This window comes from Camarhynchus parvulus, unplaced genomic scaffold, assembly GCF_901933205.1.
Source record: "Camarhynchus parvulus unplaced genomic scaffold, STF_HiC, whole genome shotgun sequence".
NCBI classification, from domain to species: Eukaryota; Metazoa; Chordata; class Aves; order Passeriformes; family Thraupidae; genus Camarhynchus; species Camarhynchus parvulus.
The window spans coordinates 503610-529286 of NW_022148237.1; the positions used below are offsets into that span (position 1 = coordinate 503610).

General features: G+C 68.9%; 3 protein-coding genes across 3 annotated transcripts in view; 2 read left to right on the plus strand and 1 right to left on the minus strand.

The window, feature by feature from the left end:
* FAU (FAU ubiquitin like and ribosomal protein S30 fusion) overlaps window positions 1-25677 on the minus strand; it is a 581541-nt gene that overhangs the window by 303302 nt on the left and 252562 nt on the right. The window lies entirely within an intron of this gene.
* MAP3K11 (mitogen-activated protein kinase kinase kinase 11) lies at window positions 139-6812 on the plus strand. The gene is given in 13 exon segments (XM_030969901.1): window positions 139-305; window positions 1214-1779; window positions 2480-2660; window positions 3089-3137; window positions 3139-3241; window positions 3437-3468; window positions 3470-3607; window positions 4206-4437; window positions 4713-4826; window positions 5125-5191; window positions 5277-5353; window positions 5436-6101; window positions 6294-6812. Coding segments are annotated over 13 exon segments (2520 nt in total). The 3' UTR covers window positions 6422-6812.
* On the plus strand, window positions 7879-25312 carry LTBP3 (latent transforming growth factor beta binding protein 3). The gene is given in 29 exon segments (XM_030969902.1): window positions 7879-8103; window positions 9018-9374; window positions 9664-9893; window positions 10629-10737; window positions 11202-11291; window positions 12273-12320; window positions 12366-12393; window positions 12395-12440; window positions 13702-13855; window positions 14244-14415; window positions 14935-14954; window positions 15271-15348; window positions 15889-15984; window positions 16438-16627; window positions 17135-17145; window positions 17687-17815; window positions 18018-18137; window positions 18600-18722; window positions 19280-19399; window positions 20388-20516; window positions 21109-21276; window positions 21694-21780; window positions 22272-22400; window positions 22995-23132; window positions 23556-23741; window positions 24093-24173; window positions 24488-24584; window positions 24586-24623; window positions 25101-25312. Coding segments are annotated over 29 exon segments (3384 nt in total). The 5' UTR covers window positions 7879-8039; the 3' UTR covers window positions 25247-25312.

Consider the following 25677-nt stretch of genomic DNA (forward strand, 5'->3'; position numbering starts at 1 on the left):
TCAGCGCCGCTCCCCCTTCCCCGCTCCGGCCTCTCTCGTCCGGTCCTTCCCCCCCCTCCCCTGCCCCCCACCCACGGCGTCCGGTGCCCCCGGCCCGCCCCGTCCGGCGCTGGTTCCTTTTCCTTTGTCCCGGTGACAATGTCCCGGCTCCGCCTTCCCGGGGCCGCCTCAGCCAGCGCGGGGATCCGCCGGACCCCCGGGAGCCCAGAGCGGCCGGGCCGCCCCCTGCCCCCCCCCGGGGACGCCGCCGGACGCCGCTTCCTCCTCCCCCCCCCCCCGGGCCGCGGGGGCTCCGGCGGGACCAGGCGGGGACGGGACGGGGCGCGGGGGGCCCCGGGGGACGGGACGGGGAGGAGGGGACAGGGCCGGGAACCGGGGGGTTGTGGGGGGTGGGGAGGGGGCGCAGGGACCCCCCCCGGGGGGCTGCGGGGACCCTTTGGAACCACCGGGATCGGGGGGATCCCCGAAGAACGACAGAGATTGGGAGGAACAACCGGGACCGCGGGAACCCCCGGGGTCTATAGGGACCCCCAGGAACCACCGGGACCCCCAGGGACCACCGGGACCCCCAGGGATCCCTAGAGACCCCCAGGGACCCCTAGGATCCATAGGGACCCCCAGGGACCACCGGGACCCCTAGGATCTATAGGGACCACCGGGATCTATAGGGACCCCCAGGGACCCGCCAGGACTGTTCAGGTGCTGTGAGGACCCCCAGGGACCCCTCCCCACCTAAAGGGACCCATAGGGCACCTATAGGATCCATAAGGGACCACGTGAGGGGTGGGGACCCCCCAGGAGCCATCGGGACCCCCATAAACCCCCCCGGGGGGGCTGCACCTGCAGGGCTCAGGTGACCTCAGTGATCCCCCCAGGACATAAAAAGGGACCCCATGGGGACCCCCTGGCACCCATAGGACCCCCTCGGGCACCCAAAGACCCCCCCGGGCACCCCCAGGAGCTCCGTAAGCCCCCCAAGCAGCTTCAGGACCCCCCAACCCCCACAGGACCCTCCAAGCCCCCCCCAGCGAGCCGGGGCTGGGGGGGGGGGTCGCACCCCATGGAGTGGGGTCGGGCATCCCCCCCCTCCCCATCCCCCCCGGCGGGGTCTCACTCCCCCTCCCCTCCCCTTTCCCCATCCCCCCTTTTCCCACAGCGCTCCCCTTTCCCCCCCTCCCCAAGGGGCTCTCGTTCCCCCTTCCCCATCCCCAAGGGGGGGCTCCCGTTCCCCTTTTCCCCTCTCCCCTCGGGGGTCCCGTTCCCCCTCCCCATCCCCGGGGGGCTCCCGTTCCCCATCCCCGGGGGGCTCCCGCTCCCCATCCCCTCCATCCCCGGCCGGTTCCCGTTCCCCGTCCCCACCGGGCGGTTGGGAACCGGCCCGAGCGGCTTTCGGCGAGCTGCGGCTGGAGGAGGTGATCGGGGCCGGCGGTTTCGGCCGCGTTTTCCGGGGGACCTGGCGGGGCCAGGTGGTGGCGGTGAAGGCGGCGCGGGGCGACGCGGGCGCGGCGGGGGCGGCGAGCCTGCGGCGGGAGGCGCGGCTCTACGCCCGCCTGCGGCACCCCAACGTGGTGGCGCTGCGAGCCGTGTGCCTGGAGCCCCCCCACCTGTGCCTGGTGATGGAGTTTGCCGCGGGGGGGCCGCTCTCCAGGGCTCTGGCCGGACGGAGGGTCCCCCCCGCCGTCCTGTTGGACTGGGCTCGCCAGGTGGCGCGGGGGATGCGGTACCTGCACTCCGGGACCCCCGTGCCCCTCATCCACCGGGACCTCAAGTCCAGCAATGGTGAGGATTTGGGGAGGGGGGGATAAGGAGGGGTGGGGGTAGCAGGGTGGGGGGGCGGTCAGTAGGGTCGCCAAGGGTGGGGGATCACGGGTATTGGGGTCCTCAAGGGTGGGAGATCTCAGATATTGGGGTCGCCAAGGGTGGGGGAACTCAGATATTGGGGTCGCCAAGGGGGGATCTCAGATATTGGGGTCGCCAAGGGTGGGGGATCACGGGTATTGGGGTCCTCAAGGGTGGGAGATCTCAGATATTGGGGTCTCCAGAGTGAAGAATTCCAGATATTGGGGTCCCCAGCATCCCCAGGGGTTGGCGATCACAGACATTGGGGTCCCCTGAATGAGAAACCTCAGATATTGGGGTCCTCGAGGGTGGGGGATCCCAGATACTGGGGTCTCCAATGTTCCCAGAGTGGGGAATCCCAGATATTGGGGTCCTCAAGGGTGGGGGATCCCAGATACTGGGGTCCCCAGAATGAGGAATCCCAGATATTGGGGTCCCCAGAGTGTGGGGGATCACTGATATTGGGGTCCCCCAGGTGAGGAATCCCAAATTTTGGTGTCCCCAACATCCCCAGAGTGGGAGTCCCACCTGTCCCCATCAGGACAGGGGTGCAGACCCCGCTGTTCGCAGTGGGGACAGGACACCCCAGATGTGTGGGGGTCGCACTTTGGGGGTGTCCCTGACCCCGCGTCCCCCCCAGTTCTGCTGGCCCAGCCCGTGGTGGGGGACGATGTGAGCGGGAAGACGCTGAAAATCACCGACTTCGGGCTGGCCCGCGAGTGGCAGCGAACCACCAAGATGAGCGCGGCCGGCACCTACGCCTGGATGGCCCCCGAGGTGATCCGGGCGTCCACCTTCTCCAAGGGCAGCGACGTCTGGAGGTGGGCGAGGCTCCCGGGGGGTTGTGGGGGGCGAAACTCGGGGTTCGGGGCGGATTTTGGGGTCCCCCATAAAGGACCACATAGAGACCCCCATAGGGATCCCACAGAGACCCTGCCCCATAGGGACCCCATAGGGACACCCCATAGTTACCCTGCCCCATAGGGATCCCTTAGAGACCCCACAGGGACCCCACAGAGACCCTGCCCTATAGGGACCCCACAGAGACCCCACAGAGACCCCACAGGTAAGTTTAGGGTATCCCTGGCAGCTTTAGGGTGCTGTGGCAGCTTTGGGGATGCCCATGGAGGATTTAGGGTGCCCATTTGTGGGTTCACAGGGCTGTGGGTTTGAGTGGTTTATGGGGGGCACCTGGAGAGTTGTGGGGTGGTTTTGGGGGGTCTGACCCCTTTCTCCTGCCCCCCCAAAGTTATGGGGTGCTGCTGTGGGAGCTGCTGACCGGGGAGGTGCCGTACCGCATGGGGCATTGACGGGCTGGCCGTGGCTTATGGGGTGGCCGTCAACAAACTGACCCTGCCCATCCCGAGCACCTGCCCCCCGCCCTTCGCCCAGCTCATGGCAGGTACGGGGGGCTTGGGGGGGGTCTGGGGGGTCGTGGGCAATCAGAGGGGTTGGGGGTTTGTGGATATTGGGGTCTGCAGGAGTTTGGGGGGGCTGGGATCCCTGGGTGCTGAGGGGTTCTGGGGGTACCTGGGGGGTACCGGGGGATGTGGGGGTCCCTCAGGAGCCCCCCCAAGCCCCCCGGTTGCCCCTCCAGCCTGCTGGGAGCAGGACCCCCACCGGCGGCCGGGGCTTCGGGACCATCCTGCGGCGCCTGGGGGGGCTGGAGCCGGGGGGGCTGGGGCCCCCCGAGTCCTTCCACTCCCTGCAGGAGTCCTGGCGCCGCGAGATCCAGGGGCTCTTCGACGAGCTGAGGGCCAGGGAGAAGGTGGGGACCCCCTCCTCAAATTCCTGGGCACCCCCCTGAGTAACTGGGACCCCCCGCCCCAAACACCTGGGACCCCCTCAAACTCCTCTGACACCCCCCTGAGCACCTGGGACCCCTCCCCAATACCTGGAACCCCTTCCCCAAACACCTGGGACACCCCCCCGACCATCTGGAACCCCCCATGAATACCTGGGACACCCCCCAAACTCCTGGGGCACCTCTCTGAGCACCTGGGACCCCTCCCCAATGCCTGAGACCCCACCATGAACATCTGGGACCCCTTCCCCAACACCTGGGACCCTTCCCCAACACCTGGATCCCCCAACTCTCACGATACCCCCTAAAACCTACAACACCCCCCAACCCTTAGCACCCCCCAGGCACACCCCCAAACCCCCTTGGACCCCTTCACCGTGCCAGAACCCCCCCAAACCCCTCTGAGACCCCCAAACCCCCCCCCATTAGCCCTGCCCTGCTTTGCTGTCACTCGGCGCCTCCATCACCCCACTGTCCCCATTGCCCCCATTGTCCCCACGACCCCCGTGACCCCGAAGGCCCCGAAGCCCCCCGACCCCCCCGGTGCGCGGTGCCCCCCCAGGAGCTGCGCAGCCGGGAGGAGGCCGTGGCCAGGGCCTCGCGGGCCCAGCGCTGCCAGGCCGAGGCGCTGCGGCAGCGCGAGGCCGCCGTGGCGCGCAGGGAGCTCGAGGTGCTGGAACGGGAGCTCAGCCTCCTGCTCAGGGGGCCCCCCCGGCCCCCCCCGGCCCCCAAGAGACGCAGACCCCCCTTCAGGAGGCCGCGGAAACCGGCGGATCTCATCGGGATGCCCCAGGGTGGGGAAATGGGGCTGGGGGCTTCATGGGGGGTGGGTTTGGTGGTGCTGGGGTTTTGGGGGAGAAGGGGGAGGTTGGGGGGATGGGGGTTCTGAGGGGTCTTAGGGGAGATGGGGCTGTTGGGGGATTTGGGGGGTGCTGAGGGAGCCAGGGGGCTTTGAGGGGCCTTTTGGGGCTTTTGGGGCTCAGGGGATTTTGGGGTGCTGGAGGGTGTGTGGGTGCCTTTCTGGGGTGTTTTGGGGGCTCTCCTGACCGCGGCGCTCCCCCCTCCCCAGATTTCAAGCACCGCCTGACTGTGCAGGCATCCCCCGGGGGGGACCCCCGGAGCCACGACCCCGAGGATGGCCCGGGGGAATCCCCCCCCTTCCCCCGCCTGCGCGCCATCCAGCGTGAGTGACGTCATCCCCGGGGGGGGCGGTGACGTCACCCCATCACCCCCGGTGACCCCCTGTGTGACCCCCCGGTGACCCCCCCGTGACCCCCACTGTGTGACCCCCCGTGTGTCCCCCCCGGTACCCCCTGTGCCCGGACCGCGTCGCCTGGCCGGTGTGCCCTGTGTGACCCTCCCGTGTGTCCCCCCGTGTGTCCCCCCTGTGCCCCCGCCCCGTGTGCCCCCCGGTGCCCCCGCCCGCCCCCGTGGCCCCGGTGCCCCCCGCCCGTCCCCGTGACTCCCCCGTGTGTCCCCAGTGGAGCCCGAGGAGGAGGAGGAGCCGCCGCGGGGCCGCGGGGGCCGGGCCGGTGCCCCCAATGGCAGGTGAGTGTCCCCCCCCCCCCATTGTGGGGGTCTGGGGAGGGGTCCCCGAACACCGAACCCCCCCGGACCCTCGGGTGTCCCCCAGGCGCCGCCTCCGCCCGGACGAGAGCACCTGGTACCTGGACACGGAGGAGCTGAGCCCGGGGGACGCCTCCCCCAACGGTGGGTCCGGGTGGGCTCGGGGCTGGGGGGGTCGCACCCTCCTCCAGCCCCCTCCCCACGCTGACCCCGCCGTGTCCCGCAGGCGAGGCCGGGCCCGCGGAGGCCGAGGAGGGTCGGGGGTCTCGGGGAGGGACCCCCCGGCTGCTGCGGCGGGCGCTGCTGAAGGGCTCGGCCCTGCTGGCCTCGCTGGGGCTGGGCCGGGACCTGGCGCCCCCCGAGTCCCCCCGCAGCCCCCCGCCATCCCCCGGCCTCCTGCGCCTCTCCCCGCGCCGCTGGGAGCGCAGCCTGGCGTCCCCCGAGTCACCCGGGACCCCCGAGACCGGGCGGGCCTGGAGCCCCGGGACCCCCGAGCCGAGCCAAGCCCGGAGCCCCGGATCCCCCGAGCCCAGCGGGGTCCGGACCCCCGGGACCCCCGAGCAGGGGCGAGCCCGGATCCCCGGCTCCCCGGATCCCAGTGGAATCCGGACCCCCGGGACCCCCAGGACCCCCGGGACCCCCGAGCAGAGGCCAGCCCGGACCCCCAGGACCCTGGAGCTGAATTGGTCCTGGACCCCCGAGCAAGGGGGAGCTGGGACCCCCGGGACCCCCGAGCAGGGCCGTGCCCGAACCCCCGGGACCCCCGGGACCCCCGGGACCCCTGAGCCACGTCGTGCCCGGACCCCCGGGACCCCCGAGCTGGGGCTGCAGCCGTCACCCCGGGGGGCCCGGAGACCCCGAGAGCTGAGCCCAGCCGGGACCCCCGAGTGGGGTAGGTGGGATTTGGGGGGTGGCGGGTGCCGTGGGGGTCTGGGGGGGGGTGCAGGCAGTTCTGGGGGGTTGCGGGGCGGTTTTGGGGTTCAAGGGGCAGTGGGGGCAGGGACGGGGTGTTTTGGGGGGTCGCGGGGCAGTTTTGGGGTTCGGGGGTGATCGCCCCGCCCCCAAGCCCCGCCCTTCCCCGCAGGCCCCGCCCGGCCCCGCCCCTCCCCGCTCCGCCCCCGCATCGATCCCTGGAGCTTCGTGTCCGCGGGGCCGCGCCGGGCCCCGCCCCCCGCCGAGCCCCGCCCCCGAGACCCCTTCACCGACCAATGAGAGCGCCCGCTGCGCCTTGGACCCGCCCCCGCCACCCTCCGCCGACCAATGAGCGGCCGCGACGGACGGATTGACAACAGCAAGCCCCGCTCGCACACGAGGCCACGCCCCGCCGGGCAGTGATTGACAGCCGCGAGGCGGAAGCCCCGCCCACGCTGGCGCGCCATTGGGCAAAGCAAAGGGCATTACAAAAGCCCCGCCCCGTCCTGGGCGGGGCCTTACGGCAGGAAACCACGCCCCCCTCCTGGGGCAAACCAGGAAGCTCCGCCACGATTGGTGGGCGCGCTGAGGCCCCGCCCCCTGAGCGGAAGCCCCGCCCCCGGGCGGTCCCGACACTGGACGGGGGTCCCGGGAGCTTCGGGGGGCGACTGTGACCAAATAAAACTCCCGAGACCCCAAAACTGCCGGGGGCGCCTCGTCCTGCCCTGGGGGGGGCCGAAAATGGGGGGGGCTCCCTGTGTTTGGGGGTCCCACCCCCCCCTTGGAGGGGAACTCTGGGCTTGGGGGGGTCCCATCCGCCCCCATCCCCATCCTGGGGGTCCCAGCGCTTTTGGGTGGGGGTCCTTTCCACCCTAGGGGGGGTCCCAGTTTGGGGGATCCCATCTCTCCGCCCGCCCCATGCGGGGGTTTTGGGGTCTGGGGGGGATTCGGGGCTTTAGGGGGGCTCCATCTTCCCCCAGCAGTTTGGGGGGGTCCCGGTTTCCCTTTTGGGGGGGTCTCAGAAGTTCCAGCGGGCCGCACCCCCGCCCGGGTGGTCTCAGGAGTTTGGGGGGAGCCCCGGCACCCCCGTACCCCATCCTGGGGGGGCTCTAGGGAATTCCCACCCCCCCAACCCCCCCACGGCACAAACCCCGAGAGTTTTTGGGGGGTGTCCCGCGAGTTTTGGGGGGGGGGCGCAGCCCGACCCGCCCCTCCCGTCCCGCCGCGCGCCCGACGCTGGAACCGGCCCGGCCATCCGGGCTCCTCCCCTCCCCCCACCTCCCCGCCCCCCCCCCTGGAGCGGCCCCAGGGCCCGGCCCCCGCCCCGGGCCCCCCATCCCAGCGCCATCCCAGGCGGCCGCGGGACCGCGCGAGTCCGGCGGGATCCCCCCCAGGCACCCGGGACACCCCCCGAGGGGACCCCGCACCCCGCCACACCCCTGGGGGGGACCCCCGCACCCGCCAGGCCTGCGGGACACCCCCCCCAAAAAGGGACCCCCACAAAAGGGACCCCTGGGCCTCTCCGGGCTGGGCGGCGCTGCCGGGGGGGCGCGACTTGAGAGGGGACAGACAGACAGACAGACCGACAGACGGGACCCCCCCTCCCCATCCCGAGGGGCGGCCGGGACCCTTGCGAGGCTCCGGGACCCCCCCGAGGGGTCCGCACCGTCCGGGACCCCCCGGGGGATCGGAGCCCTCGGCGGGCGCGGGGTCGGGGCGGGGGTCGCGGGGGTCGCGGGGCAGCATGTGGCGCTGGGGGGGGCTCTGGGCGGCGCTGGCGGCGCTGGCGGCGCTGGGGGGGCGCGGGGGGGGCGCGGCCGTGGCCCGGGAGCGGTTCAAGGTGGTCTTCGCCCCCCTGATCTGCCGGAGGACGTGTCTGAAGGGGCTGTGCCGGGACTCGTGCCAGCCCGGCTCCAACATGACCCTGATCGGAGAGAACGGGCACGCGGCCGACACCCTGACCGGCTCCGGCTTCCGAGTGGGTGAGTGGCACCGGGACACCGGGACAGGGACATGGGGACAGCCACGGGGACACCGGGACAGCGATGGGGACATGGGGATAGCCAGGGGGACACCGGGACAACCACGGGGACAGGGACACCCTGAGCGGCTCCGGCTTCCGAGTGGGTGAGTGGCACCGGGGACAGGGATGGGGACACGGGGACAGCCACGGGGACACCAGGACAGCTGTGGGGACATGGGGACAGCCATGGGGACATGGGGACAGCAGTGCAGCAGTGGGGACAGCCACGGGGACAGGGACACCCTGAGCGGCTCCGGCTTACGAGTGGGTGAGTGGCACCGGGATACCGGGACAGGGACATGGGGACAGGGATGGGGACAGTAATGGGGACACGGGGACAGGGATGGGGACACTGGGACAGCCACGGGGACAGGGACACCCTAAGCGGCTCTGGCTTCAAGTGGGTGAGTGGCACCGGGACACCGGGACAGGGACACGGGGACAGGGATGGGGACACGGGGACAGCAATGGGGACACGGGGACAGGGATGGGGACACGGGGACAGGGATGGCTCAGGTGTGAGGACAGCACTGGGACTGTGATGAGGATGGGGACAGGGATGGGGACAGGGTCAGGGACAGCGGCGATGGGGCTGTGATGGCACCGGGACCGGGCTGGGACAAAGGGGACAAAGGGACCTTGGGGGGCTTGGGGTGCTCTGGGGGGGATTTGGGGACACTACGGGAGCACTCCGGGGGTCCTGGAGGATTTGGGGGCACTGCAGGGGTCTCCCCAGGGTATTTGGGGGCGCCGCGGGGCTCTCAGGGTTCTCAGGGGGTGCTCTGGGGGTCTCAGGGGAATTTGGGGGCGCTGCGGGGGTCTCAGGGGAATTTGGGGGCGCTGCGGGGGTCTCAGGTGTCTCTCCCCCCGCAGTGGTGTGCCCCCTGCCCTGCATGAACGGCGGCCAGTGCAGCTCCCGCTCTCACTGCCTGTGCCCCCCCAACTTCACCGGCCGCTTCTGCCAGGTCCCCGCGGGGGGGGCGCGGACAGGAGGGGCGGGACCCCCCCCTCCGCCCCCCCCCGCGCCCCCCGACGCCCCCCCCGAGCCCGCCCCGGGCTCCAAGGTCGCCGTTTACGCCGTCCAGGTCATCGCCGATGGCCCCGGGGGGGCGGCGGCGCCCCCCGAGCCCCCCCCCGGGGCTGCCCACGGTGCGGGGGGGCACGGGGGGGGGCACGTCAGCCACGCCACCTTCGTCGTGCCCCTGGGGCCGGGGCACCACTCGGCTGAAGGTACCGGGGGCGGGCTTGGGGGGCTCGGGGGGTTTGGGGGGGGCTGGGGGGGCTCGGGGGTTTTGGGGGTCCCAGGTCCCGGATTTTGGGTCGGGGGCCCCCCGTTTTGGCGTTCGGGGGTCCTGTGCGGTTTGGAGGGCCCGGGTCCGTTTTGGGGTTCGGGGGTCCTGGGTGCCGGGTTTTGGAGGGTCCCGGGTCCCGGATTTTGGGGTTGGGGGGTCCCGGGTGCCGAGTTTTGGGGGGTCCCGGATTTTGGGTTTCGGGGGTCCCAGGTGCCGCTCCCCCCCAGCACAGGTGCCCCCTCCCCTGGTGAACGTGCGGGTCCATCACCCCCCCGAGGCCTCGGTGCAGGTCCATCGCATCGAACCGCGCCCCCCCGAGGGGGCTCCCCGGGCCGGGGGGGGGCTCCTGGCCCACCCCGCGCAGCCCCCGGCCGGCAGCAAACCCCCCGCGCCCCCCCGGCCCCACACCCACAAACCGCTGGGCCGCTGCTTCCAGGAGACCCTGCCCAAGCACTCGGTGAGGGGGGGGCGGAAAATCTGGGGCTCCCGGGACCTTTGGGGGCTCGGAGTTCTGGGGGGTTTGGGGGTTTTAGGGGTGTTGGGGGGTTTTAGGGGTGTTTTGGGGTGCTGATCCCCCCAATGCTGCAGCGCCCCCTCCCCAGGCTCAGCGGCATTGGGGGGTCCCAGAGGGTGTTTTGGGGTGGGATTTGGGGTCTTGGGGGGTGGATTTGGGGTCCCTGGGGTGTTTTGGGATGGATTTCCATTCCTGGGGGTGTTTTGGGGTGGGTTTGGGGTGCCGGGGGATGTTTTGGGGTCCCTGGGGTATTTTGAGGTGCGATTTGCATTCCCGGGGGTGTTTTGGGATGGATTTGGGGTCCCTGGGGTGTTTTGGGATGGATTTCCATTCCCTGGGGGTGTTTTGGGATGGATTTCCATTCCCGGGGGTACTTTGGGATGGATTTCCATTCCCGGGGGTGTTTTGGGATGGATTTCCATTCCTGGGGGTGTTTTGGGATGGATTTGGGTTCCCTGGGGTGTTTTGGGATGGATTTCCGTTCCCTGGGGTGTTTTGGGATGGATTTCCATTCCCTGGGGTGTTTTGGGATGGATTTCCATTCCCAGGGGTGTTTTGGGATGGATTTCCATTCCTGGGGGTGTTTTGGGATGGATTTCGGTCCCTAGGGTACTTTGGGATGGATTTCCGTTCCCGGGGGTGTTTCGGGGTGCTGACCCCCCCGTGCCCCCCCCCCAGTGCGGCAGTAACCCCCTGCCCGGGCTCACCAAGCTCGAGGATTGCTGCGGCAGCATCGGCAGCGCCTGGGGACAGAGCAAGTGCCACAAATGTCCCCACCTGCAGCAGGGTGAGAGGGGACCCCCCCCGTGACCCCCCCCCACGGCCAGGGACACCCCAAGAACCCCCAAAACCCCCCAGAATCCCTCAACCCCCCCAGACCCCCCAAGAACCCCACAGGACCCCCCCAGAACCCACCAGGACCCCCCCAAAACCCCCCCAGGATTTCCCCAGAGCCCCCCCCAGATCCCCCCCGAACTCACCAGACCCCTCTAGGATCCCCCAGAACCCCCCCAGGACCCCCCTAAAACCCCCTCAGACCCCTCCAAACCCCCCCAAAACCCCCCCCAGAACTCCCCCAGAACCCCCCAGAACCATCCCAGGACCCCCCAAAAGTCCCCAGACCCCCCCCAGGACCTCCCCCCCCAGCCTAAAATCGCCCCCCCCCCAAAATGATCCCCTCACCTCTGGGACCCCCCCCGGTGCCCCCCTCGGTTCTGGGGGTGACCTGGGGGGGTCTCGGGGCCGTTTCAGGTTCGGGGTCCCCGAAGGCGTCGCGGGGGGAGCGCGGGGGGGGCGACTGCCCCCAGGGCTACAAACGGCTCAACAGCTCCCACTGCCAGGGTAGGGGGCGCGGGGGGGGCACGGGGGGCCATGGGAGGGGTCTGGGGGGTTCTGGGGGTCCTGGCTGCGTTCTTGGGGGGTTTGGGGGGTTCTAGGGGGGGTTTGGGGGGTTCTAGGGGGGGTTTTGTGCGGGGCTGTGGGGGAATGAGGGTGGGGGGCAGGTGGGGGGACACCTGTGAGTGTGGCACAGGTGTGCGAGGGGTTGGCACATGGCCAGGTGTGTGTGTGGGGGGGGTCAGGTGTGTTCTATGTGTCACACCTGTGCCACAGCCGTACACCTGTGCCGGGCGTGTTCTACCTGTGCCACAGCTGGCACGGACACTGAGTGCTCAGGTGTGCCCACACCTGGCTCAGGTGTGCCATGCACAGCTCAGGTGTGCCATGCACAGCCCAGGTGTGCCCACCTGTGTTGTACCCAGCTCAGGTGTGCCATACACAGCTCAGGTGTGCCATACCCAGCTCAGGTGTGCCATACCTGGCCCAGGTGTGCCATACCTGTGTTGTACCCGGCTCAGGTGTGCCATGCACAGCTCAGGTGTGCCATACCTGGCCCAGGTGTGCCCACACCCAGCTCAGGTGTGCCATGCACAGCTCAGGTGTGCCATACCCAGCTCAGGTGTGCCATGCATAGCTCAGGTGTGCCATACACAGCTCAGGTGTGCCATGCATAGCTCAGGTGTGCCATACCTGGCCCAGGTGTGCCCATACCCAGCCCAGGTGTGCCATGCACAGCTCAGGTGTGCCATACCTGGCCCAGGTGTGCCATACCTGTGTTGTACCCGGCTCAGGTGTGCCATGCACAGCTCAGGTGTGCCATACCCAGCTCAGGTGTGCCATGCATAGCTCAGGTGTGCCATACCTGGCCCAGGTGTGCCATCCCCGTGCCACACCCGGCTCAGGTGTGCCCACACCCAGCTCAGGTGTGCCATACCTGGCCCAGGTGTGCCCATACCCGGCTCAGGTGTGCCTTTACCTGTGCAGACATTAACGAGTGCGCCCTGCCCGGCGTGTGCCAGCCCGGCGAGTGCCGCAACACCCAGGCGCCCCTGCCCGGCGGTGTGCCCTCCCGGCCAGTGCCTGGGCCCGGGGCGCTTCGCTGTCTCCGGCGGGCACGTGCTGGGGCCCTCCCGGAGCCAGTGCCTGGGCGAGGTCTGGGGTTTGGGGGTGTCTGGGGGGTCCTGGGGGTTCTGGGGGTCCTGGGGGTCCTGGGGCCCTCCCGGAGCCAGTGCTGTGTTTTGGGCAGCGGGGTTCTGGGGTGGGGGGAGGGTCTGTGGGTTTTTGGAGGGTGTGTGTATTTGGGGGTTTTTGGGGAGGGGTCTGGGATTTTGGGGCTGTCTGGGGGTTTCTGGGGGATTTTGGGGAGGGGTCTCTGAGGCTCCATTCCCCCTCCTCAGCAGAGCCGGGCGAGGAGCGGGGTCTGTGTTTTGGGGAGGGGTTTCTGAGGGTTCTGGGGTATTGTGGGGAGGGGTCTGTGGGTATTTTGGAGAGGGGTCTGTGTGTATTTTGGGGTATTTTGGGGAGGGGTCTGTGGGTATTTTGGGGAGGGGTCTGTGTGTATTTGGGGGTATTTTGGGGAGGGGTCTGGGGTATTTTGGGGGGGGGGTCTGTGGGTATTTTGGGGGGTATTTTGGGGTGGGGTCTGGGGTATTTTGGGGGTATTTTGGGGAGGGGTCTGTGGGTATTTTGGGGTATTTTGGGGTGGGGTCTGGGGTATTTTGGGGTATTTTGGGGAGGGGTCTGTGGGTATTTTGGGGAGGGGTCTGGGGTATTTGGGGGGTATTTTGGGGGGGCGGGTCTGTGGGTATTTTGGGGGGGGGTGGGGTCTGTGGGGTATTTTGGGGTATTTTGGGGGGGGAGAGGTCTGTGGGTATTTTGGGAGAGGGGTCTCTGGGGGTATTTTGGGGAGGGGTCTGTGGGTATTTTGGGGAGGGGTCTGGGGTATTTTGGGGTATTTTGGGGAGGGGTCTGTGGGTATTTTGGGGGTATTTTGGGGAGGGGTCTGTGTGTATTTGGGGGTATTTTGGGGAGGGGTCTGGGGTATTTTGGGGAGGGGTCTGTGGGTATTTTGGGGTATTTTGGGGAGGGGTCTGTGTGTATTTGGGGGGATTTTGGGGAGGGGTCTGGGGTATTTTGGGGGTATTTTGGGGGGGGGTCTGTGGGTATTTTGGGGAGGGGTCTGTGTGTATTTGGGGGTATTTTGGGGAGGGGTCTGGGGTATTTTGGGGGGGGGTCTAGGGTCTGGGAGGGGTCTGTGGGTATTTTGGGGGTATTTTGGGAGGGGTCTGTGGGTATTTGGGGGTATTTTGGGGAGGGGTCTGTGTGTATTTTGGGGTATTTTGGGGAGGGGTCTGTGTGTATTTGGGGGTATTTTGGGGAGGGGTCCTGAGGTTGCCGCCCGTCCCCAGCGGAGCCGGCCGAGGAGCGCGGGCTGTGTTTCCGCCTGGTCTCGGGCTCGCAGCAGTGCCAGCACCCGCTGCCCACGCGCCTGACGCGCCGCACCTGCTGCTGCAGCGTGGGCAAGGCCTGGGGGGGGCGCTGCCAGCGCTGCCCCCCCGACGGCACCGGTACGGGGGGGGGGCTTTGGGGGAGGGGGGGGTCTGGGGGTGATGCAGCCCCCGGTGGAAGCGGTACGGGGGGGTTGGGGGGGCTTTAGAGGGGTCTGGGGGGGGCTGGGGGTCTGGGGGGTCTGGGGGGGCTGCACTCCCCGATGGAAGCGGTACAGGGGGGGTTGGGGGGTTTGGGGAGGTTTTGGGGGTCACTGCCACCCCGACAGCGCTGTTTGGGGGGGCGGGAGCAGTTTGGGACCCCCCCGTGCCCCCCCAAATCCCCTCAGTGGGTCTGGGGTCTCCGGGCCCTCCTCAGCCAGGGGATGGGCTGGGGGAGTCGGGGGTGCCAGGCGGTTCTGGGGGTCTCAGCTGGCGTGGGGTGCCCCTGACCCCCCGTGCCCCCCAGCCGCGTTCAAGGCCATCTGCCCGGCGGGGAAGGGCTACCACGTGCTGACCTCGCACCAGACCCTGACCATCCAGGGCGAGAGCGACTTCACGCTGCACATCCACCCCGACGGGACCCCCCCCCGGCCGCCCCCGCCCGCCCCCAGCCCCGCCCCGACGCCCCGCCCCGCCAGGTCGGGCACAGCCCCCTCCCCAACCCCCCAGGACCCCCAAATGTCCCCACCCCCCCAGTCCCTGTGTGCCCCCATCCCTCCCTCACCCTGTCCTTGTCCCTTCTTGCCATGGCCCTGTGACCCCCTTAATGTCCCCTGGGGTCCCCCCATGTCCCTGTGACCCCCCATGTCCCCTGGGCCCCCCGAGATATCCCCTGTGACCCCCCATGTCCCTGTGTCCCCCCTCCCCTCCCTCACCCGGTCCTTGTCCCATTCTTGCCATGTCCTTGTGACCCCCCCTCAATGTCCCCTGTGACCCCCCCATGTCCCCTGTGACTCCCCTCAATGTCCTCGTGCCCCCCCCAATTTCCCCAGTTTCCCGTGACCCCCCCATCCCCGTGCCCCTCCTCATGTCCCCTGTCCCTCCTGTGCCCCCCCAAATGTCCCCAGACCCCCCCCTGACCCCCTGTTTTGTGTGTCCCCCCCCCGCCCCACGGTGGGGGGGTCAGTTTGGGGTCTCAGCGCCCCCTCCCCCCGCAGCTGTGACCCCCCCGGCCATGGTGAGTGGGGGAGGGGACATTGGGGGGACATGGGGGGGGGCACAAGCATGATGGGGAGGGGGCTGGGGGGGGCATGGAGGGGCTGGGGGGGTCACGGGGGGATGGGAGGGGGGCGGGGGGCAGAGGGGATGGGGGGACAGAGGGACAGAGGGACAGACGGGACAGGGGGACAGATGGACAGATGGACAGAGGGACAGAGGGACAGGGGGACAGACGGACAGAGGGACAGATGGACAGGGGGACAGAGGGACAGATGGACAGAGGGACAGACGGACAGAGGGACAGACGGACAGAGGGTACACGGTGCCCCCCCCAGCTGCCGGCGTTCGGGAGCCCTTGGAGGAGCAGGGCCTGGAGCAGCCCCCGGGGAGCAGCGACCCCCCCCGGTACCCCGGTAAGGGGGGGACGTGGGGGGGACGGGAGGGGGAGGAGTTGGGGACAGTGTGGGGACAGTTTGGGGACAGTTTGGGGACGTTTTGGGGACGTTTTGGGAATTATTTGGGGACACGCACCAGTATGAAGAGGGGGACGTGCCCATGGCGACCAGAAGGGCTTGGGGACAGTTTGGGGACAGTTTGGGGACAGTTTGGGGAACAGAGATGGAGATAGGGGCGGGACGGGATGGGGCGGGGCCGGGGGGCGCTGTCCCTGCATTGTCCCTGCAGTGTCCCCAAACTGTCCCCATCCCATGTCCCGCTGTCCCCTCGCATGTCCCGTTGTCCCCGCTGTCCCCTCGCTGTCCCCGCTGTCCCCGCTGTCCGCCGCTGTCCCCTCGCTGTCCCCATCCCATGTCCCGCTGTCCCCGCTGTCCCCTCGCTGTCCCCTGTCCTGTCCCCGCTGTCCCCATCCCATGTCCCGCTGTCCCCATCCCATGTCCCGCTGTCCCCGCTGTCCCCTCGCTGTCCCCGCTGTCCCCGCTGTCCCCTGTCCCCAGCGCTCCTCGCCCGCCCCACGCCGGCCCCGCTCTGGCAGCTGCCCCCGGAGCAGCTGACGCGCAGCTCCGCCGAGATCGCGCCCACCCAGGTCACCGGTGAGAGACCCCCGGGACCCCCACCCAGCACCCTCGGGACCCCCGGGACCCCCCAACATCCCAACACCCCCCCCCAGGGACCCCCAACTTGCCCCGGGACTCTCCTGGGACCCCCCCTGGGACCTCTGGAACCCCCAACCCTCCCCCCGGGACCCCCCCCCGGTACTTCCCAGGACCCCTGGGACCCTCAGCACCCCCCGAGGCTCCCCTGGGGATCCCCCCAATGTCCCTGGGACCCCCAGACCCCCTCAAGACCCCCTGAGACCCCCCCAGGGATACCCTGGAACCCCCCAAGACACCCAGAGCTCCCCCCACCCCGGGACCCCCAAATCCCATTGGGACCCCCAAGATCACCTTGGGACCCCCAAGATCACCTTGGGACCCCCTCCAGCACCCCCAAATCCCCTTTGGGACCCCCGAGGGCTCCCGGGGTCACCCCAAACCCCCCCCCAGAGACGGACGAGTGCAAACTGAACCGGAACATCTGCGGGCCCGGCGAGTGCGTGATGGGCCCGGGCGGGTACAGCTGCCTCTGCTTCCCGGGGTACCGCTGGCACCCCCAGCGCCGCTACTGCGCCGGTACGGACACACGGACACGGCACGGACACGGCACGGACACGGGGACATGGGGGACACTGGGGGGGTCAGAGGGTTACACACACGATGACACACCTGGTCACACACCTGTGCACACCTGTGACACACCCGTGACACACCTGTCACACACCTGTGGCACACCTATGACACACCTGGTCACACACCTGTCACACACCTGTCACACACCTGTGGCACACCTGTGACACACCTGGTCACACACCTGTCACACACCTGTCACACACCTGTCGCACACCTGGTGACACACCTGTGACACACCTGTGCACACCTGTGACACACCTGGTCACACACCTGTGGCACACCTATGACACACCTGGTCACACACCTATGACACACCTGGTCACACACCTGTCACACACCTGTGACACACCTGTCACACACCTGTGCACACACACGGTCACACACTGGTCACACAGCCTGTCACACACCTGTCACCCTGTGTGCAACTGATACACACCTGGACACGGCTGCATACACCTGTCACCCTGTCACACCTGTCACCACACCTGTCACACCCTGTCACACACTGGGACAGCACCTGTGCAGGTACCGTGACACGGGGGACTACGGGACATGGCGGGGATGCGGGACATGCGGGGATGTGGCGCCGCATGACACTGTCACGCGGACAAGGGACGCACGTGTACAGAGAGGGGCATGGAACGGGAGGTTGGGGCAGTGGATGGGGTTGGGGACAGGGGACAGGGGTGGGGACAGGATTGGGGACATAGAAGGGCATGGTATGGGGAGTTGGGGCAGTGGATAGGGTTGGGGACATGGGACAGGGTTGGGGACAGAGCTGGGGACAGGGGATAGGGTTGGGGACGGGACTGGGGGCATGGTTCGGGGTTGGGGACACTGCCCGGGGTTGGGGACAGTGTTGGGGACATGAGATGGGTTTGGAGATGCAGGACGGGCTTGGGGACAAGGGACAGGGTGGGGGATAGGGCTGGGGACAGGGGATGGGGTTGGGGACATGGGATGGAGTTGGGGACAGGGTTGGGGACAGGGTTGGGGATGCAGGACAGGGTTGGGGACACTGCCCGGGCTTGGGGACAGGGCCAGTGACCCCCTCGTGTCCCCGCAGACATCGACGAGTGCGCCAAGGGTGACGTGTGCGGGGACGGCGGCACCTGCTCCAACGTGCCCGGCCACTACAAGTGCGAGTGTCACCCGGGCTACCGGCGCAAGGGCTCGCGGCCGCCCCTCTGCGAAGGTGACACCGGCGCGGGGACACGGGGACAGTGACACGGAACCAACGGGGATGGGGACAGGACACCCTGGATGGGGGTGGGGACACAAAGCCACCAGGGATGGGGACAGGACACCTTGGAGGGGCCAGGGGGTGCTGTGGGGTGTCGCCCCGATGTCCCCAATGTCCCCTGATGTCCCCGATGTCCCCGTGCCACCCTCCGCAGACATCAACGAGTGCCTGGACGTGGGGACCTGCCCCGACTCCAAGTGCGAGAATCAGCCCGGGGGCTTCGTGTGCACCCCCTGCCCCCCCGGCTACCGCGGCCTCAACGGCGCCTGCATCGGTCAGCACCCCCGGGACCCCCCAAAAACCCCGGGACCCCCCAAAAACCCCGGGACTCCCCAAAACCTCTGAGATCCCCCAAACCCCACCGGGATCCCCCAAATCCCTCCGGGATACTCCAAAACCCCTGGGACACCCCAAAACCCGTCTGGGACACCCCAGAACTCCCAGGCTACCTCTAAATCCCCCCAGCATACCCCAAACCCATCCCCCCGGGATCCCCCAAAACCCCTGGGACCCCCCAACATCCCCTGGGACCCCCCAGCATCCCCTGGGACACCCCAAAATCCCTCTGCGATCTCCTCAACTCCTCCGGGATTCCCCTAAACCCCCAGGACCCTCCCAAACTCCTCCCCCAAACCCTTGGGACCCCCCCAAAACTCCCACCCAGAGCCCCCCACCCACCCCAGACCCCCTCTTGGACCCCTCCCCAGGGCTGGGGTCTCACTGGGGGTCCCCCCAGACGTGAACGAGTGCGAGGCCGGGGGGCTCTGTGCCGGGGTGGGCTGCGTGAACACCCCCGGATCCTACAAGTGCCAGTGCCCCCCCGGGCTGCAGCCGGCGCGGGACCCCCCCCGCTGCCAAGGTACCCCCAAAATGGGGGGGGCAGGGGGATTATTGGGGTCTGGGGGGTGAATCTGGGGGGGTTATTGGGGCCTGGGGGGGCTCTGGGGGGGCTCAGAGGGTTGACGGCTCAGTGGGGTCTGGGGGGTTTTGCGGTTGGGGGGGGTCTGGGGGGGCTTTGGGGGGGTTTTAGGGGTCTGGGGGTGAATCTGGACGGGTTATCGGGGTCTGGGGGGGGTCTGCAGGGGTTATTGGTGTTTGGGGGGGTTTCTGGGTCTGGGGGTCGGGGGGGGATCAGGGGGGTCGGGGGCTATCGGGGTCTGGGGGGCTCTGGGGGGACTCAGGAGGTTGAGGGTCGGTGGGGTCTGGGGGGCTTCGGGGGATTATTGGGGTCTGGGGGGTGAATCTGGGGGGGTTATCGGGATTTGGGGGGGCTCTGAAGGTTTCTGGGTCTGGGGGTGGATCTGGGGGGGGCTGTGGGGGTTTGGGGGGCTCAGGGGGGTTTTGGGGTTTGAGGGCGGTTCTGGGGGGGTTATCGGAGCTTGGGGGGGTCCCACACACGGGGGTCTCGCCCCCCAGACATCGACGAGTGCGAGTTCGCGGCCGCCTGCGTGGGGGGCGACTGCGTGAACACGGCCGGGTCCTACCGGTGCCTGTGCCCGCCCGGCTACGCGCTGCTGCACGGCCGCCGCTGCCAGGGTGAGACCCCCGAGAGACCCCCGCCCCAGATAAACCCCAAACCCGCCCAAAGCAGCCCCAAACCCCCCAAAACCGCCCCAAACCGCCCAAACCCGCCCAAACCGCCCCAAACTGCCCCAAAACAGCCCCAAACTGCCCCAAAACAGCCCCAAAACCGCCCCAAAACAGCCCCAAACAGCCCAAAACCGCCCCAAAACCGCCCAAAACAGCCCCAAACTGCCCCAAAACAGCCCCAAAACCGCCCCAAAACAGCCCCAAACAGCCCAAAACAGCCCAAAACAGCCCCAAAACAGCCCCAAACCCACCCAAACCCCAAACAGCCCCAAAACAGCCCCAAACTGCCCCAAAACAGCCCCAAAACAGCCCCAAACCCGCCCAAAACCGCCCCAAAACAGCCCCAGACCCGCCCAAAACCCCCAAACCCACCCAAACCCGCCCCAAAACAGCCCCAAACCCACCCCCAAACCAGCCCCAAAACAGCCCCAAACCCCCCCCAAACCCGCCCAAAACCGCCCCAAAACAGCCCCCAAAACAGCCCCAAAACAGCCCCAAAACCCCCCCAAACCCCCCAAAACCGCCCCAAAACAGCCCCAAAACCGCCCCAAACAGCCCCAAACCCCCCAACCCCCGCAAAACCACCCCAAAGCAGCCCGAGCCCCCGAGAGCCCCCGAGAGCCCCCAAAACACCCCCCCGCCCCATAACCTCCCCCCTCAGTACTCACCGGCGCTGCCAGGGTGAATGTGGAGACCCCTGCCCCAAATAAAGCCCCAACCCCCCCCCAAACAGCCGCCCCCGGGTATGCGCTGCCAGGGGGAGTGGAGGGAGACCCTCCCCAAAATAACCCCCCCCTAAATCCCCCCCAAAACAGCCCCCACGCCCCATAACCCCCCCCAGCTGCACGCGGCCGGGGCAGGGATGTGGAGCCCCCTCCCCAAAGTGCCAGGGGGGTCCTTGGGGGGGGTTTGGGGGTGTATCTCAACCCCCCAGACATCGACGAGTGCGCGCTGGACCCGGGGCTGTGCCCCCCCCCCGGCACCTGCACCAACCTCGAGGGCTCCTTCAGCTGCCGCTGCCCCCCCGGGCTCGCCCCCAGCCCCGACGGGCGCCGCTGCCTCCGTGAGGGCCGGGGGGGGGCACGGGGGGGGCACGGGGGGGGGTCCCTGGAAAAAATGGGGGGGGGAGCAATGAGGGGTTTTGGGGTATTCGTGGGGATTTGGGGGGGTTTTGGGGCATCCATGGGGTTTTGGGGTGTTCTGGGGGGCGGTTCTGGGATTTTGGGGTGTTCTGTGGGGGTGTTCTGGGATTTTGGGGGATCCCTTGAGGTTTGGGGTCCCTGTGGGTCTGGGGAAGGGAAGTTTTAGGGGGGTTCCCGGGACAAGAACTTTTTATGGGTGCTGGGGTGTCCTTGGGGGTCTTGGGGGGGTCCTTGAGGGTCTGGGGGTGTCCCTGAGGGTTTGGGGGTGTCCCTGAGGGTTTGGGGGTGTCCCTGAGGGTCCCAAGGAGGTCTCAGGGTTCTCTGAGAAACCCCCGGAGCTCAAAGGGAGGGATGGGGTCGGTTCTGGAAGGTTCTTTGTATCTCTGTGTGGGGTGGGGGGACATCCCCAGAACTCGGTGGGATTTGGGGGGTGTCTCTGATGCTCTGAGAGCTCTGGGGGGGCTCTGAGGGGATCTCTGGGGTCCCCATTGACCCCGTGCCCCCCTTTCGCAGCTCGGGAGCCCCCGGCCCCTCGCAAGGAGTGTTACCTGAGCCTGGAGCTGCCCGCGTTCTGCGACGCCGTGCTGGGCACCAACGTGACGCGCGGCGAGTGCTGCTGCTCCGTGGGCGCGGGCTGGGGGGACCTGTGCGAGGTGTACCCCTGCCCCCTGCCCTCCTCGGGTACGCGCGGGGCCCCCCGAGCCCCCGAGACCCCATTGTCGGCCGGGCTGGGGGGGTTTGGGGGGGGCTGGACTGACCCTTCCCCACCCCATCGCCAGCAGGGTTTGTGGGGCGCTCATGGGAAAAGGGGGGACACCGGGGCTGGGTGGGGATACTCGACCATGGTTTGGGGGTCCCGAGGGTGCTCTGGGGTCCCGAGGGTGCTCTGGGGCTTCAGGACCGCCTGAGACCCCATTTCCAGCCTGATTTTGAGGGGTTTGGGGAGATCTGGGGGGGCTGGAGCGACCCTTCCCCACCCCATCGCCAGCAGGGTTTGAGGCGCTCTCCTGGGAAAAGGGGGGACAGCAGGGGTGGGTGGGGGTCCCGAGGGTGGTCCGGGGGTCCCGAGGGTGCTCTGGAGGCTCAGGACACCCCCAGCCGAGTTCGTGGCGCTCTGTCCCGACGGGAGAGGCTTCATCCAGGACGACAACGGCCTCGACTACGGGGGGATCCCCGCGCACCGCGGTGAGACCCCCGCCCCCCCCGTGTGCCCCCCCGTCCCCCGGGGGGGTTTCTGTCCCCTGCCACACCCCCCAGTCCCGAGGCTCTCCGTTTTTCCATGAAAAACCCATTTTCCCCCATTCCCCCCTTTTTTCTCCCATTTTCCCCTGTTTTTTTTCCCTCGGGTTTTCCCCCTTTATTCCTCTTTTTTTCCCCATTTCCCTCCCTTTTTCCCCATTTTCCCCATTTTCCGCCCATTTTTCCCAATTTCCCCCATTTTCTCCTCTTCCCCCCTGTTTTTTCCCCGTTTTTCCTCCTGTTTTTTCCCCGTTTTTCCCCCTGTTGCCCCCCATTTTCCCCCCATTTTCCCCTTTTTTCTCCCATTTCCCCACAGTTTTTTTCCTGTTTTTCCCCCCATTTTCCCTTCTCCCCTTCCCTCCCCTCTCTCCCGGGGGGGGCTGCCCCTGTCCCCCCGGGGGTCTCCCCGACCCTGAGCCCCCTCCCCACCCCCGCAGACATCGACGAGTGCGGCCTCTTCGGGGCCGAGATCTGCAAGGGCGGCAAGTGCGTCAACACGCAGCCGGGCTACGAGTGCTACTGCAAGGCGGGCTTCGACTACGACAGCGCCCTGCGCCAGTGCCTGGGTACGGGGGGGTCCCCGGGGGGGGTCCGGGGGGTCCCGGGGGCGCTCGGGCCCGGGGGGGGCCGGGGGGATTGGGGGGAGCCACGGGGAGGGAGCAGCGGGGTCGTGAAACAGCCTGGGGGTGTTGGGGATGCTGGGGAGTTTGGGGGGTCTCTGGGGGGTTTGGGGGGTCTCTGGGGAGTTTGGGGGGTCTTGGGGGGTCTCTGGGGGGTTTGGGGGTCTCTGGGGTGTTTGGGGGGTCTTGGGGGGTCTCTGGGGGGTTTGGGGATTGGGGGGGTTTGGGGGGGTGTTTGGGGGATTCTGGGGTGTTTGGGGGTCCCCGTGTGTGTTTAGGGGTTCCCCCGTGTATTTAGGGGGTCCCTATGTGTGTTTAGGGGTTCCCTGTGGGTGTTTGGGGGTCCCTGTGTGTATTTAGGGGGTCCCTGGGATGTTTGGATTTCCTCCAGTCCCGAGGGGATCCCTGGGAGTCCCCGCAGCTCCTGGCGGGTTTGGGGGGTCCCGGGGGTTTCTGGGGGGTCCCGGGGGTTTCTGGGGGATATCCGGGGGTCCCCACCTTGCCGGGGAGTCCCCAGCATCCCCCCGGCCCCCCCCCCAGACGTGGACGAGTGTCTGGACGAGTCCAACTGCGTGGACGGAGCGTGCGAGAACACGCGCGGCTCCTTCCGCTGCACCTGCGGGCCCGGGGCTCGCTACCACCCCGGGCTGCGGCGCTGCCTGCCCGGCCCCGAGCACGGTGAGAGACCCCCGGGATGGGGAGAGACCCCCGGGATGGGGAGAGACCCCCGGGATGGGGAGAGACCCCTGGAATGGGGAGAGAGCCCCGGGAATGGGGAGAGAGCCCCGGAATGGGGAGAGACCCCGGGATGGGGAGAGACCCCCGGAATGGGGAGAGAGCCCCGGAATGGGGAGAGACCCCAGGAATGGGGAGAGACCCCGGGATGGGAGACCCCGGGAATGGGGAGAGACCCCCGGGATGGGGAGAGACCCCCGGGATGGGCAGAGACCCCCGGGGGGGTCTCAGATGTGTGCGGGGCGGTGGGGGTCGTACAAGTGGAGCCCCCCCCCAGCCATTACCGGGTTTTTTGGGGTTGGGGGCGGATTTGGGGGTTCTTTGGGGGGTCCGGAGATCCCTGACCCCCCCCCCTCATCCCCCCAGAGCGCCCCCCCCCGGCGGAGCGCGCCCCGCCCCCGGAGCGCAGGGACGTTTGCTGGCAGCGCCGGGGGGACGAGGGGGTGTGCGGGGCGCCCCTCGGGGGGGGCCCCCTGACCATGGACGAGTGCTGCTGCCGGGGGGGGGCGGGCTGGGGACCCCACTGCCGGCCCTGCCCCCCCCGGCCCCCAGGTCAGCAAGGGGGGGGCGCGGGGGGTCCAAGGGGGGGGTTTGGGGGGCTGTGGGGTCCTAGGGGGAGTTTGGGGGGTCCTGGGGGGGATTTGAGGGGGATTTTGGGGGGGTGCTGTAGGGTCTTGGGGGGGTTTGGGGGGGCTGTGGGGTCCTAGTGGGGATTTGGGGGGATTCCTATGGGGTCTGGGGGGGTCCCCGTGGGGTCTGGGGGTGTCTCTATGGGATCTGGGGGGTCTCTATGGGATCTGGGGGGTCTCTATGGGGTCTGGGGTCTCTATGGGGTCTGCAGGAGCTGCCGAGGGTCCCGGGGGGCTGCTCGGAGGGGCTGATTTTGGGGGTGTGTCCCCCCAGGCCTGCCGTGCCCCCCCGTGCAGAGCGAGAGCAATTCCTTCTGGGACGTCAGCGCCCTGGGCCTGGGGGGGCCCCGCAGAGGTGGGACCCCAAAACTGACCCCGCTATTAACCCCCAAAACCCCCCCTGGGACCCCCAAAACTGACCCCGCTATTAACCCCCCAAACCCCCCCTGGGACCCCCAAAACTGACCCCGCTATTAACCCCCAAACCCCCTGGGACCCCCCCCCAAACCCACCCTCCCCAACCCCCCCATCCCCAACCCCCCCTGGGACCCCCCAAATTCACAACCGAGATCCCAAACCTTGACCTTGAGCCCCTCCAACCTCCCCCCCCCAATTTCGGACCCCCAAACCCCTCTGAGTTGGGGTCCCCGTGCCCCCGTGTCCCCCCAGGTGAGGACAGCTCTGAGGAAGACTCCGCTGAGTGTCCCTGTCCCGGGGGTGTCCCCGGCCGCTGCCTCCGCTCCCCACGGGGGGGCTGCGAGTGCCCCCGGCTTCCAACCGGACCCCAGCCGCACCCGCTGCCTCGGTGAGAGCCCCCCCGGGGAAACGGGGACCCCCAAACCCCCGGGGAAACGGGGAACCCCCAAACCCCCGGGAAAACAGGGATCCCCAAATCCCCCGGGACCCCTCTGCAGCACCAAAATCCCCCTGGGACCCCCCCAAGCCCCCCTGGGACCCCCCGAGTGACCCCCCCCCCCAAACCCCCCCTGGACCGAGGGTTTTGGAGCGGTGGGAGGTGGGGAGGGGGTCAGGACCCCCCCTCACTCCTGGATTCCCTAAATTTTGGGGACCCCCGGGTGGGTCTGGGGGTCCCCGCTGCCCACAGACATCGATGGGTGCCGGGGCTTTGGGGGTGGGGGGGATTTTGGGGGTCCCAGGGGATATTTTGGCCCCCCCATACACCGAGATCCCCAGGGTGGGAATTTTGGGGTTCCATTAGGGAATATTGGGGGTTATCTGGGGGGTCCCTGACCTGTGTTTGTGCCCCCCCACCCCCCCCCAGATATCGACGAGTGTCGGGACCCCCGGGGGGGTCCCCGCTGCCCCCTCGAGCGCTGCGTCAACACCAGCGGCTCCTTCCGCTGCGCCTGCAAAGCCGGGACCGCGCGGAGCCGCCCGGGGGGGCTCTGCCTGCCCCAGCGCCGCTGAACCCCCCGGGACCCCCCCGGGACCCCCGGGATCCTCTGGGCCCCGCCGGACCCCGGGCCTCGGGGACCCCCCCCCCGCCCCCGGATCTCTGGGACCCCCTGGACCCCCCGGGACCCCCTGGGACCCACCGGGACCCCCCCGGGACCCCCGGGATCCTCTGGGACCCCCCGGGACCCCCGGGATCCTCTGGGACCCCCCGGGACCCCCCCGGGACCCCCGGGATCCTCTGGGACCCACCGGGACCACCCGGGATCCTCTGGGATCCACTGGGATCCACTGGGACCCTCTGGGACCCCCCGGGATCTTCTGTGACCCACCGGGACCCCCCGGGACCACCCAGGACCCACCGGGACCCCGCGGGACCAGCCGGGATCCTCTGGGATCCACCGGGACCGCCCGGGTGGGCTCTGCCTGCCCCAGCGCCGCTGAAC